Source organism: Planococcus citri, chromosome 5, assembly GCF_950023065.1.
Source record: "Planococcus citri chromosome 5, ihPlaCitr1.1, whole genome shotgun sequence".
In the NCBI taxonomy this organism is placed as follows: Eukaryota; Metazoa; Arthropoda; class Insecta; order Hemiptera; family Pseudococcidae; genus Planococcus; species Planococcus citri.
In genome coordinates this window covers 5,012,179-5,025,776 of record NC_088681.1, presented here as the reverse complement: position 1 = coordinate 5,025,776, position 13,598 = coordinate 5,012,179, and the positions used below count along the sequence as shown (strand labels likewise).

Here is a 13,598-nt window from a genome sequence, read left to right as displayed (position 1 = left end):
GTAGCAGAAAATCAACGATTTTTATTCAAAGAAACCGAACTCACCTGGAGTGATGCGATGAAAGAGGAAGCTTTCCATGTACTGAGGATTGTCGCCATTTCTAACTTTACTTTTCTGCTTCTGCTTTTTACCAGGCAACAACACGATTTGTATCTGTAACATTTGAAACTGCCAAATGAGTAACTCAATAAAAATTTAAAAAAAAAACATAACATTTCTAGCAATTTGGGCAGAAATTACAACCATAATTTTTTATGAACTCACCAAACATTGACACTATGATAATTTTGATAACAAATGAGTATTTTTTTGACAATTTTAGCAAAAACGGGAGGTTTTTGAGCAATCTTGGCGAGAACAGGACTGTTTGACAATTTTAGCAAAAATTGGCCTCTTTTGACAAGTTTACCAGAAATGGACACTATTTAACAATTGTGCCAAATATTAACACTTCTTGACTATCTTGCCAAAAATCGATGCTTTTCGACATTCACCCCCCCCCCCCCTCCAAAAAATTTGGCACTTTGACAACTTTTCCAAACAAAAATGGAAAATTGTCATTTTCGTGTCTTTTCACTTGGGTTGCTTGAAATTTCATTTTTCCAATAATTGTGACCTTGAAAGTCCAAACATGGCAAAAAAATGACAAAAAAGCACGTTTCTTTTTGCAAAATTTCCATTTTTTGAGCATGTTGCCCAATCCTCGTTTTTTTTCTACAAAGTTTTAAAATTTTTAACTCCCCCCCCCACCATTCAAAAAAAAACAAGTGAATTTTTTTCAAAAAATTTCCTTTTGGATTTTCTGTGAATGTTTCAAAATTCTTGAACTACCCTTCTCTGGATAATGAGAATTTTGAATTTTGAGCACGTATACGGGCATATTTCTTAGGTGGGGGGGAGGGGGCGAGAGGGGGGCAATTCAAAAAAAGTTTCAGATGGTTTTATTTCAAAATCAACATTTTGGATGAGTTTCGTCAAAATTGGAGAAAAGGCCAATTTCACTATCTTATCCTGAAAGGCTCTTTTGCAAAAAAAAAACAAAAAAAAAATCAGCAAACTACCTCTTTAATCGTTCAATTATATATTTTCTCATTAAAAAATACCCTCAAGTACTAAATACAGAGGTCTAGAAATATGCACTGACCATCATTTTGTTCAAGGAGTAATGAGAATGGAAACAACAAGAATACCAGCCAGGAAAAATGAAAAGAAAATCAACGCAAGAGCCCTGGATGACCCAACCAACCAATGGCTGTACCAAAGACGGATGAACATCATAAGTCAAGAGATACCAAAAAGCCAGGACATAGAAGAAGAATGGAAAAATATCAAATCCATTGTGACAAAAGCGGCAAAAGAAAGCTTAGGAATGGTTCCTTGCAGAATCGAGGCAAAGCGAATAAAGAATTGGGACAACAAAATCCAAGAACTCATACAAAAGAAAAGACAGGCTTTCAGAAAATTCATGAGCACAAAAAGTGAGGTTGATGGTGAAGAATATTGAAAACAGTTGGCAAAAGTCAAGAGACAGTCTAGGAAATTTCAGAAAGAGAGCTGGGAAAATTTCATCACATTCCTGGAGCATGACACATACAAGTTACAGACAAAGGTGTATAAGATCATAAGGAGAATTGACACAAATTTCAATGAAAGAGTGGGTTTGCCAAAGATTAAAATCAATGATGCAAAGGAATATTTTAAAGAACTCTGGAGTGATGAAAATGCACAAGATACAAAGATAGAAGATGATATTGGAGAAATAGAAGACAGAATTTCATTTTAAGAGCTACAAGAAGCTTTGAAAACAGCAAAAAATGCAAAAGCTCCAGGAGAAGATGGCATATCAACAGAATTGTACAAATACACAAGTGGTGAATTTAAAAGAAGACTGAGGGAATTCCTAAATAGGATGTACCAAGAAGAAAAGGTACCTGAAGAATTCAAAACAACAATTGTAATACCACTGTTCAAGAAAGGCGATATGTCAAACTTTAAGAACTACTGAGAAATAAGTCTACTCAACACGTGCTACAAGATACATGCGAAAATACTGGCAAGACGACTGGCAGAACACGCAGAAGAAAAGTTGTCAAAAAGTCAAAACAGATTTAGAAAAGGAAGATCATGCACTGACACAAGTTTTACAGTAAAACTACGGATGGAAAAAAGGATCAAACACAACCTAGAAACACACATGTGCTTTATAGACCTGGAAAAAGCATATGATAGGGTCAATAGAAACAAACTGTTTGAAGTCCTAAAAGATGAAGAGATAACATATCCCTGCGTTGACCACCAGTGCCAAAAACGGCACCACAATGTAATTTTCATTAAAAAAACCACTGGGTGCCAAAAACGGCACCTAATGTATTTTAAAATTTTCAAAATGCATTGTGGTGCCGTTTTTGGCACCCAGTGGTTTTTTTGGTCGTCTATGCAAGGATATAAAATGAGAAAGGTAATAAACAGCATGTATAAGAACACTAGAATAAGAGTACTGTGGCGATTTGGTTGCGGTTTGCGCCGTAACCCAGCGGCATTGTTATCTGCGCCGAATGCGTGCGCCGCTCGCCTAGCTGAGCGTTGTACATAGCTGAGTACTCGATGTATGGTACATACGTTATTGTGTTTTTTCAATGTACAAATTTTATTCTTTTTATTGTTTAATGTATTTTACTATTTATTGTATCACGAGTCCCCCGCTTAGGGGGGAGTACTGTGGCGATTTGGTTGCGGTTTGCACCGTAACCCAGCGGCATTGTAAAGCTGAGCATTGTACATAGCTGAGTACTCAATGTATCGTACATACTTACGTTATTCCGTTTTTATCTCTCGCTCGTGTATGCATTTTATTGTGTGATTAAAATACTTTACTTTTCACGTCCGTGTTGGCTTTTATTTTGCCAATGCAAAACTTGTATAAATGGGCATAAATTTCCGAAAAGTACAATTGGGAATAAACTCTCAGAGCAAGCAGAAATAAACAGAGGAGTTTGCCAGGGATGCCCACTGTCTTGTGTTTTATTCAACATGTACATGGATCACATGGTAAAAGAATGGCAGAAAATGAAGCCAAAAGGAATCAAGACAGACAGAAAGCAGGAAATATCAACAGTACTATTCGCGGATGATCAAGCAGTACTAGCCAAAACAGAAGATGACCTACAGAGATCAATATACAATCTAACAAAGATATCAGAAAAGTATGATATGAGAATATCATCGGATAAAACAAAAACAATGGCATTCAAAGGAAAGGAACCAGTAAGAAGCAAGATTATAATAAATAGAAAAATCATTGATCAGGTCAATAATTTCAAATACCTGGGAAACACGATATCATACCAGGGAGAAGTAGATGTTGGTGGAAAGATTGCAAAGTTCCTGAAAGTCACAGGACTGATAAATAGGACCCTGAGAAGCAGTAAGGTGCGAAAAGAAACAAGATTGAAGGTGTACAATACCCTAGCAATACCAATGATGACTTATGGAAGCTAGGTATGGGCACTGAAGAAATCTGATAAAAGAAGAATAATGGCAGCACAGAGGAAGTTCATGAGGAGAACGGCAGGGGTGACTCTCAGAGACTGAGTCCCATCTGAGAGAATAACAGCAGATCTTGGAGTGAAGCCAGTCATGAAGAAGATAAAACAGTATAGGAAAGATTGGAGAAATCATGTCAAAAGGATGGAGGAAACAAGATCACCAAAACAGGTCCTCCAATATACACCAACGGGGAAGAGAAGCAGAGGGAGACCAAGGAGGAAACTCACTGATACCTCAGGCTCATCCTCAACAGGTTTCACCCGCAGCAGACAGGCCAACAGGCCTACCGCTTATAAGGAAACGACGACGACGACTAATTTAAGCCGAAAATACTTCAAAATTCCAGTCGTCAAAAATATTAAAATATGACAAAATGATGAAAAAAAATTTAGTAGATCAATCGAATTTCGTTAAAATAATTATGTAGAGCTTGATCAATCATAGTACCTGCGTATACGATGGTCTTCCACGATCTGTAGCTGGAATATCTCTGGCTTGGAGCACATGGATGGTCATTTTCTTGACAGGAGCATCATACGCGAATGAAACTTCTAATAGGCCACACTTTCCAATAATTCCACTCATCGAATCGCTAAATGCGCTATGAATATCGGAGAACTGATCCTATCAAATGAGAAAAACAAACCAAATCACGTATAAAAAACAACATAGCATGTTCAATCGTAGATAACTGTACAAAAAAAAAAACAAAAAACCGACGAAAATATGTTCGGTATTATACCCAGAGACAAGTCTTTAATTAAAAGAAAAAGGTCTACCCGAGGCTACGTGATATTCTACTATCTCAACTCGTGGTACGTAATCTATTCGATAAAAAAAAAAAAGAACACGGTGAAGAGTTGAGAAAAAATTTCCAATTATGAATTTCGCCCGGTGGAATGACATTTTTGCGTTCTCTTTCTCATCTCGTTTCCCCTTCATCTACGTTCACATTGAATTCAAATCTACACGAGTCACGAGAGTTTGAGAAGAACTTTTCGAATTTTAATACGAGTATCTACCTCTACCTACCTCGTGGCTCGTACACCTAAAAACGAACTAAACGAACGAATACCAAACATTGTTACAGGAGTAACTTACGTCTAAATTATCCCTTGACACAGCCAACGGCATCTGTTCCTCGGGTAATGAGAAAGCTCTCGCATATCTGGCGATATCTCTTTGTCTGACAACGTTCGCATCATCTTCGCAGGTACTGGCTGTAGTCGATTCGCTGGAGGAGCTCGTACTGCCACGGTTCCTCACCAGTAATGTGTTTTCATAGGCGTTTTCTAGTTCTCGTTCGTTTTTTATATGCGAGTCTGCAACATAAACGTGCCAGGGGATGGAATTAATCGATGGAGGGAACAGAAACTGCATCAATTACAATGTAACGTTTTCAAAGGCAAATTTCATTAATCAGTTCACAAACTTTAGCCAAGAATTTATCAAGTTTGGGAGAGGGAAAAAGGGTATGCATCAAGGTGGCTGTAAATCGTGGTAAAATAATTATAGAGTTTTCATCTCGTCTTGGTTACCCTACCAGTCATCCTCCCGCTGGACTCAAAGATCCTTTCAAGTGTCAATGTTCTGGCATCAGCATAACATAGAATTCGAGATGAAACGAGGTCGTCGTCACATCATCGTGCAACGTGTAAGTAATCTGAAACTTTTCCTCCTCAAAGGTAAACTGCCTGTTTGAAGAAATTGGGAAATTTCCGAAATCAAAGTTTTGGTTATACGATAGTACGTTGGGTTCGTTAGAAAACAGTAAGACCTTTTTTTTTTCAATACCTCGTCAGTATACCAAAATTTTAATCTACGGATACCAAATTCAAAGATATCAAATGACGCGAAACAGATCAAATTCCCTTATTTAGTCCACATAATTGGACAATTCACGAGCTAAACTCGACCTTTATTTGGAGCATCGTCGTCGTCGTCGCGATACCCTATTAAATATCATAGTCGTTTGCGAAATGCAAACTCTTTACAACAAAATGAGTACCCCCATTAGATACTTAGCCATTCTTTTGATGATACCATCTGTTGGTTCCCTCTCTATTTAGTATATTTTTTTTATCTCGTTCTCGACACAAAAAACAACAATATAAACGAAAAAGAAAATAAAAACGAGACGAGAAAAGCGGTTTTAAAATTTTTCACGATTCGTTGTCTCGTAGTTATACCTACTCGTATAGCGGAAAAAACAACAAAATGCGGTATCAAAAGAACACGAATTTTAATTTCGTATAAAATATTTTTCAACTTTTCGCAAACGTACGCGCGTACAACAAAAGCGAACCATCATTATTTTCGCAAATTTATTCACCCGTGGAAAAGAAAAAAGCGTGGAAAAAATCCCGAGAAACACGTACCGACATTCAATTCGACGAATAATAAAGTTGCGTCGTCGTCTTCTTCGTCGAATACTCGTAGAAATTTTTAAAATTAATTTTGCCCTTAAGAAAACACCTTGTTTACTTATAATTGAAACAGAGAACTCGACAACCAATGCGGCGAATTCGAGGAAACATTTTTTTTTTTTTTCAAAAAGAATTTCACGAAAGTGTTTACATTATATCGTCGTATTAAATCTGATTGCGAAATAGGTAGTATAGGTACCCTACGTTAGAAGTAGAAATTTAAAAACCTAATAAAGGAGGTACAGGCGCGAATTTTTTTGCATCGGGCAAATAGACGATCCAACCACAGACGCAGATTCTAGCCAATGAAATTTGTTTTTCCATTTTTGACAAATTTATAAAATTTCAACTTTGTCCAATATTCAAAAAAAAAAAAAATTGATCAAATGGCCATAAATTGGATAAAAATGAAGTATTTAGGTGCCTGTCATTTTGAAATATCACTATGTTGCACTTCCACTCCCTAAACATGTTGGATTTCATGAAAAAATATTCCCTACTTATTTGATTTTCCTCAAAGTCCAAAAACAGTTAAGCCAGAGTCACCTTCACTGTTGGAAAAAAATTTATAAATCCAATTTATTGAAAAATTTTCCATTTTTGCATCAAAATTCTTCTAAATAATATGTAGTACCTATACTTTTAAAGAAATGTCACCTTTCTCGGTCTCCCAAACTATGTCGATTACCTTCCATGGATCTCCGCCCCCTCACCTCCCCCCCCCCACCCAAAGTTTACGAAAAGGTCATTCCACGTGAAATCAGTCCAATTTTGGGTTCGAATCCTCCGATTTTGAACAACATTTTCTTTGCAGATTTTTCAAATTGGAAAGAGAGAAAATCGCTATCATTAGCCCTTCAATCCTTTTTTGGGGCAGGTGGGGTAGGGTTCATTTTTTTTCAGCAGTTTGAATGTCCAAAAGTTTTAATTACTCGAGAATGCTGCAACTGTTTTCTAATACACTTTCACTTGTGAATTGTATTTAGCAGTTTGAACGATGTTTTTCTTTTATGCAACATTTTTGCAACATTTTACAAATTTTTGCAAAAATTATTTCATCATTTTTTTGGTAATTACAATTATTATTCTGATGCTATATAAAAAATATTTTTACATTATTTCAACACTTTTATTACTTTCTTTCGGATTTTCAGTGATTTTAAAGCTGCTTTGAATGTTTTCAGATTATCTTACCAAGTTTTTAACACTTTTTCACAATTTTCTGGCAAATTTTACAGAACTTTTTATCAATTTTGATAATTTTTGTCAGTTTTAATACTTTTTTGAGTATTTTAAAATCGTCTTAAAATCATTTTATCATGCGTTAAATATTTTTTCATGCGTTTTTGGCAAATTTAATTGAAATTCTCACACTTTATGATAATTTAGATTTTAATGCTGTTTTGAAAATCTTAACACATCACTTTTTCATGTTTTTCACACTTTTACGTACATTTTTGGACAATTTAACCAAAGTTTGTTCAATTTTTGGTAATTTTCGTTGTTTTGAATGGTTTCACTTGTGTGCTGAAGACGTTCCAACGATACTTTATTCATATTACATATTTTGATTCCACATGCCAGTAAAGCGATGCTCCGATTAATCAAAAATAGGATCAAGGCATACCTGCATAGGCAGATTCCCCTTGAAAAGTCAGCTTTTATGCCTGGAAGAGGTACAAGAGAGCAGATTTCGAACATCAGACAAATAATCAAAAAATTCCGCAAATTCAACATCCCTGCAGTATGTACTATGCTTCGTTGACTATATATAAGATACTAAGTGAGATGGGGGGGGGGGGTTCCAGAGCACCTAATTGAGTTGATCAAATCACTGTATGACAAGAATGAGATGATGGTGAGAGTAGACTGAGAAGAGTGGAACCCATTTCAGTCAGAACTGGGAGTAAGGCATGGCTGCATATTCTCACCTCTGCTGTTCAACATCTATGGCAAGAGCATCATGTGAAAAGCCTTGGAGAACTGGGAAGGCGCGGCGGCATCAAGATAGGAAGAAGAAGAATCTCCAATCTCTATTACGCTTATGATACCACCTTAATAGCCACAAGTGAAGAGGAACTGGCAGAAGCGCAGAACTGATCAAGCAGGTCAGGATGGTCAGTGAGGACATAGGACTCCTCATCCTCATAAATGTGGGGAAAACCAAGGTCATGGTTGTTGATAGAGCTGGATACTTACCAGAATCCGAAGCCCTGCCCAGCTGGGTGAAAATCTGCCCTTCTGCCAATAAATACGCGGTAAAGAGCAGTTTAATTGGCATTTTATACTTCAACACAACTTTAAACTGTTGCCATGCAGCAGATTTTACAGTTTTCAAAATCACGCTGCAATTCACGGGCGTGATTTGAAGCAACTTTTTAGGTTGTTACATTTTCTGCACACCAGAAAAAAATTTCTGCTGATGAACATGCCACAAGAATATTTCATAGCGTATTTTTATTACGTTCAGCCGCTACACTTCTAAATTATGTGGCGTATTTTTGCACGTTGAAAAAACCAGCCACAAAAATACGCTACACAAATATTTCGTAGCGTATTTATTCACGTATTTGCTGAAAATGCCCGGAAATCTGGTATTTTGCGCGTGTGTTTTAGACTAGTGTATAAATAATTATTCATTTCTACCAAGTTCTCTGGTGGCGTAGGTAACAAGGATTCCACTCACAGATCCGAGGACTCGAGTTCGATCCCCACTGGTGCCAAAAAATTTTTCAAGAATATTGATCAATGGCAGATTTTTACATGTAAATAAAATACGCGCCGATTAATGTGCAGAAAAAGGATAGGTGTAAAGTGTTAAATCTCCTGCCCGCGTTTTTATGTCGCGTAAGAGCAGATTTTCACCCAACTGGGTGAATGAATTTGAAAGAGTGAACTCATTTATTTATTTGGGTTCACTTGTGGATGCTGATGGAGGATCAGCCAAGGAAATTAGAAGAAGAATAGCTGTTGGAAAAGCAGCGATGTCTCAGTTGAGTAAAGTCACCACCAACTGGAAAATCTCCATAAAAATGGGGAAGAAACCCCATTGGGTGAAAATCTGCCGATGATACGCCACAAAAAACACTGAAGGAATTGCAACACTTTCCGCCAATACATTTCTACTCATTAATCAGCGCGAGTATTTTTTTAAGCGATAAATTCTGCCAATGTCCAATATTCATGAAAATTTTTTTGGTTCTGCTAGGGATTGAACCCGGGTCTCCGAGTTGGAGAGCAACTTTCCTACTTACCTAACCACTGGGACATTGGATGGAATGAACGCAAATATTTCCATACTATATGCTAAAACATTCGCATAAAATACCGCATTTATGCGGGTTATTTAGCAAATATGCAAAAGAATACGCCAAAAACCAGGTTAGTGGCGTATTTTGTAGTTGGTTTCTTTCAGCGTGAAGAAACATGCCACATAATTTGAAAGCACTGTGGCCTTAAGCGAGAAAAATATGCTACCAAATATTCGCGTAGCGTCGCATAGCGTATTTTTTTGGTAGATTTTTTTTGGTGCACCAACCAGTCTTCTGAATAGCGCGTTTTCATGCGTATATTCAGAGTATGTAAATAAAGCAGGAAGTTTTGGTGTCTTTTTCAGTGTATGGGCAGATCCCCCCCCAATGGGAGACTAATCATTAATCAGGATGCTAGTTTTTCCAGTTTTATATATGGAGTGGAGACCTGGACATTGAAGCAACTGAAGCAAGATGATCAAAGAAGAATTGATGCCTTTGAAATGTGGGTATGGCACAGGATGTTAAAGATATCATACACTGCGCACCAAACAAATGCATCAATTGTGGAACAACTGCAAGAACCAACCAGGCTAAATAAAATATGTGAAACCAGCATAATGAGTTATTTTGGACACATATAGCCAGAAGAGGGCCAGTAAACATAGAAAAAGGAATTCTCTTTGGCAAGGTGCCTGGAACACAAGGGAGAGGAATGTCTCCAACCAACAAGGTGGACTGATACAGTCTGGAAAATAGTTGGCTCAGTTGCAAATGCGGCCACACTAGCTCAAGACAAAGAGGAGTGGCGCTCGTTATTGGGGGCACACTAGTCGCTTTACGGCTATGACATTGATGATGATGATTTTTACTAAACTTTGTGCATTTTTACTGGAATTTCTTCACTTTTTGGAGATTTTTATTGATTTTAATGCTTTTATGAGTTTTTCCAAGATCATTTCAACACATTTCTAATACATACTTTTTTGATCATTTCTGATAAATGTTGCAATTCTATTACTTTTTTTGCAGATTTTCAATGATTTTAATGCATATGATTTGAGTATTATTTATGATCATTTTAACAAGTTTTCTACACTCTTTCATGCATTTCTTGCAAATTTCACTGAAATTTCGTCACTTTTCAGCAATTTCAAAGTGATTATGCTTTTTCAAGTGTTTTTTTACATTGTCTCGTGCATTTTTGGGCAATCTTCCTGAAATTTGGTAATTTTTCGATAATGCTTCGTTTTTTAATGCTGTTTTGAGCTTGCAACGAAGTTTTATGTCATTTTTGATAAATTTTTATGACGTTTTACTACAATTTCATCAATTTATTCATCAATTTGAGGCAATTTTTGATTACTTTTTAATGATTACTTGATTGTTTTTTTTTCTATCATTTCATGATTCTTTTTATTGGCAAATTAAAAAACATTTTTTTCCTGTTGGATGATTTTTGTTAAATTTAATTTTTTTTAATACGTATTAAACACTTTTTCACACAAATTTGGGAAAACTTGATTAAAATTCTTACACTTTTTGGTGATTTTGGATGATTTTATTGTTGTTTTTTTTTCAATATTTTCACATCATTTCAACGCGTTTTCAACACTCCTCTATGCATTTTTGGAAAATTTCATTAGCCTGGCCAAAGCTCAAATCAAGTTGATTTTGACATGGAATGAACCGAAAATAAAAAAAAAATTGTCCATTTTTACCTCACAATTTTTTGATTCAATTCCCTAGGGAGTGAACACCCTAACAGTTGAAAAAAAAAAACAGGAAAAACGGATCAGCAAACAATAAAACTCTCAAAAAACTGGAAAAAAAGAATTTTTAAAAGTAGAAAAATCAAGTCTGTCAATTTTTTTTGTAATTTTGACCAGAATCAATCAGAATCTATTCGAATAACCTTTTAAGAAAGGACTTGACCCCTCCCCCAATCAATGAATCCTTCGAGGACGAAAAATCCTTTGAAAACTTTGCATCGAGGGTAAAACATTGGAGGATTTGGAACAAGAAATTGAAAATTTTCGAAAAAAAAGTTTTACATAATTCAAATTTTAATTTTTTGGAATCATTTTCAACTTCGGGGACACTATAAAAGAGAACCAAAATTGTTGGGGGGCCAAAGAGGGTTTTTTCTTGAAAAGAGGGGGTTATTCAGAAGCAATTTTCAAAAAGTTCTCATCGACTCTGATTCATTCTATTTTTCTTTCATTTCTCTCAAAGTTGGAAGGGTTCATAATGCCATAAAAACGATCGTCGTCAAATTTTAATTTTTTTCATGAGGAGATGGCCTTTGAAATTTCAAACATTCGCCAAAAATCGAGAAATTAATTTCAGGTCTTGAAATTTGTGCTTTAAGAGTGCCTTGGTGTTAGAATCCTCTTTCGGTTCTCTTCCTACCAGCCCGAAATTCTCCTCCTCCCCTTGCAAGAATTTCAGCCGAAAGCGAAGGCACTATATTTTTCATTTGCACAGCTAGTCAGCTACGTAGTACGTACAAAATTCGTCTTTAAAATGAGAATTTCAACCTTTTGGGAAAACCTGCGAATAATTCCCCGAAGACGATTTTTTCAGCCTTGTTGGCAAAACAGTCTTAATATATAGAGAGAAATTGCGACGAACGAAATAACGGATGAAGAATTCGGCGAGATCATTACTCGGAGAGGATACGCGGTATCCGCCTATCCGGCCTCATCGTCTCGCAACAAGAAACCCTCACTACGTAAAAACCAACAACATCGTTTAATTCGTATCGTTGCTCTTTTTTTTCAGACTCGTTTGGCAGCGTTAAATACAGAATTTGGCGCGCGAGGCGATTCAACGTGGTACGAGTATAAGCGCGAGACGTGTTTAAAATTCATTTTCTTATCTGAAATTTGGTCGTAAAGACGAAAATCTTTTTCGAAGATATTTCTTCCAATTTTCCATGCAGTTTAATGACAAAGAGGCGACGAAGGGTTTAACGCTGCCACGCGAGCTCAGCGCGGTTTTACGACGATGAAATTTAATATTTATAAAAGCTCATCTCAGCACGACTCAACTCTCGACGAGCTTAAAACTGTCTTACATCGGTTTACTAAATTTGCTTGGCGAGTTTCAATCTGACTTACATACAAGTCGAACACCAGCAAGCCAAGTACTCGGAAGAATACAAATGTGTTTTTATCACCCCTCTCCCTCCCCCTCTTCACATTCAACTCGCCTCGATATCCTCAAAGTAATAAATTTCAGTTAGTGTGGGTGATCGAAGAAGGAGGAAGAACAGGCTGGAATTTGCTACCACGATCTAAAATTCTACTCGTGACCAAAAAACACAATATATGTGAACTGTAGGATTACATAATGTCGTAAGAGTACTTACGGATATTTATATGAATCGATTGATTTTCCTTGGTCAACTGCGTCTGTTGCCAATTTGATTTTCCATTGTTCGAAGAAGATTTGTTCACTATAAACACGAAAACAGAGAGAAAAATATCCTCGGATCAGCTCTCTGTATCGAATACGAAATTGACTAAAAAAGCGACGAAAATACTTACAACACTGACGAGTTGTATGAGGCAATGTGAAATGTTCATCGTAACAATTGATAGAGCTGTTCGAAAACCATCGTTTGTTGAAATACAATAAAACCAAAAATACCAGCAACACCACAGCCGCCGCCGCTATACTCAGACTCAGAGCACCATTGCTTTCCAAAACTGCAAAAAGAAACACACACAAAGGTGGAAATTAGTATTCAATTGGTTGCAAATTCGATAAGTATGGCGAAGTGTTCAAGACTGAGAGAACAGAACTTCGACCGAAGACGTAAAATTCAACGTGAAAATTTGTAAGTTCAAGCATCATATTAAGGTCCCTTAAGACTGGTAGCGAAATGTGGAATATTTTCGAAGACTATGCGTGAGATTTTTGAACCCCCCTCTCCCCTCCAATTTTCACCATCGACAGAATGCAAGTTCTGAAACGATTTTCAAAGTTCAAATCGCACGTGGCATAGACCGTATCAAATTATAGACGAATAAAGGTCGAACGAATGTAAAAACTATATCTATCGAATAGATGACAATCGAACTAGACCTAGACCTACGTGTGGGCTATCTTTTTCTTCAGCCAATGACCACGAATCGATACACTCAATAAATGAGAATTTTTAATTCAATATTCGAAAAATAAAAGGGTAAAAGAAACGTCATCTGAAGGTCGACGTTTTTCCCTACGGATTTCTATGGTTTGCAGGTTTTTTTTTCGCGTAACCTTCGGTTTTGAAAATTGCGATGAAAATTCGAAATGAAGAAAGTTGAAAATTGCATTTGAAATTGGAACGCGTGGAAATTCTTTCAAGGAAGAAGCCATTTGAGGT

General features: G+C 36.5%; 1 protein-coding gene across 1 annotated transcript in view; it reads right to left on the bottom strand.

The window, feature by feature from the left end:
- The window catches only part of Syt14 (Synaptotagmin 14), a 106,927-nt gene that overhangs the window by 32,489 nt on the left and 60,840 nt on the right, over nucleotides 1–13,598 (bottom strand). The window contains exons 2-6 of the mRNA XM_065365923.1: nucleotides 12,775–12,936; nucleotides 12,597–12,683; nucleotides 4,648–4,868; nucleotides 3,994–4,170; nucleotides 45–153 (exon numbers count right to left, since the gene is read on the bottom strand). Coding sequence (XP_065221995.1) covers nucleotides 45–153; nucleotides 3,994–4,170; nucleotides 4,648–4,868; nucleotides 12,597–12,683; nucleotides 12,775–12,936 — 756 coding nt within the window. The remainder of the gene's footprint in view (nucleotides 1–44; nucleotides 154–3,993; nucleotides 4,171–4,647; nucleotides 4,869–12,596; nucleotides 12,684–12,774; nucleotides 12,937–13,598) is intronic.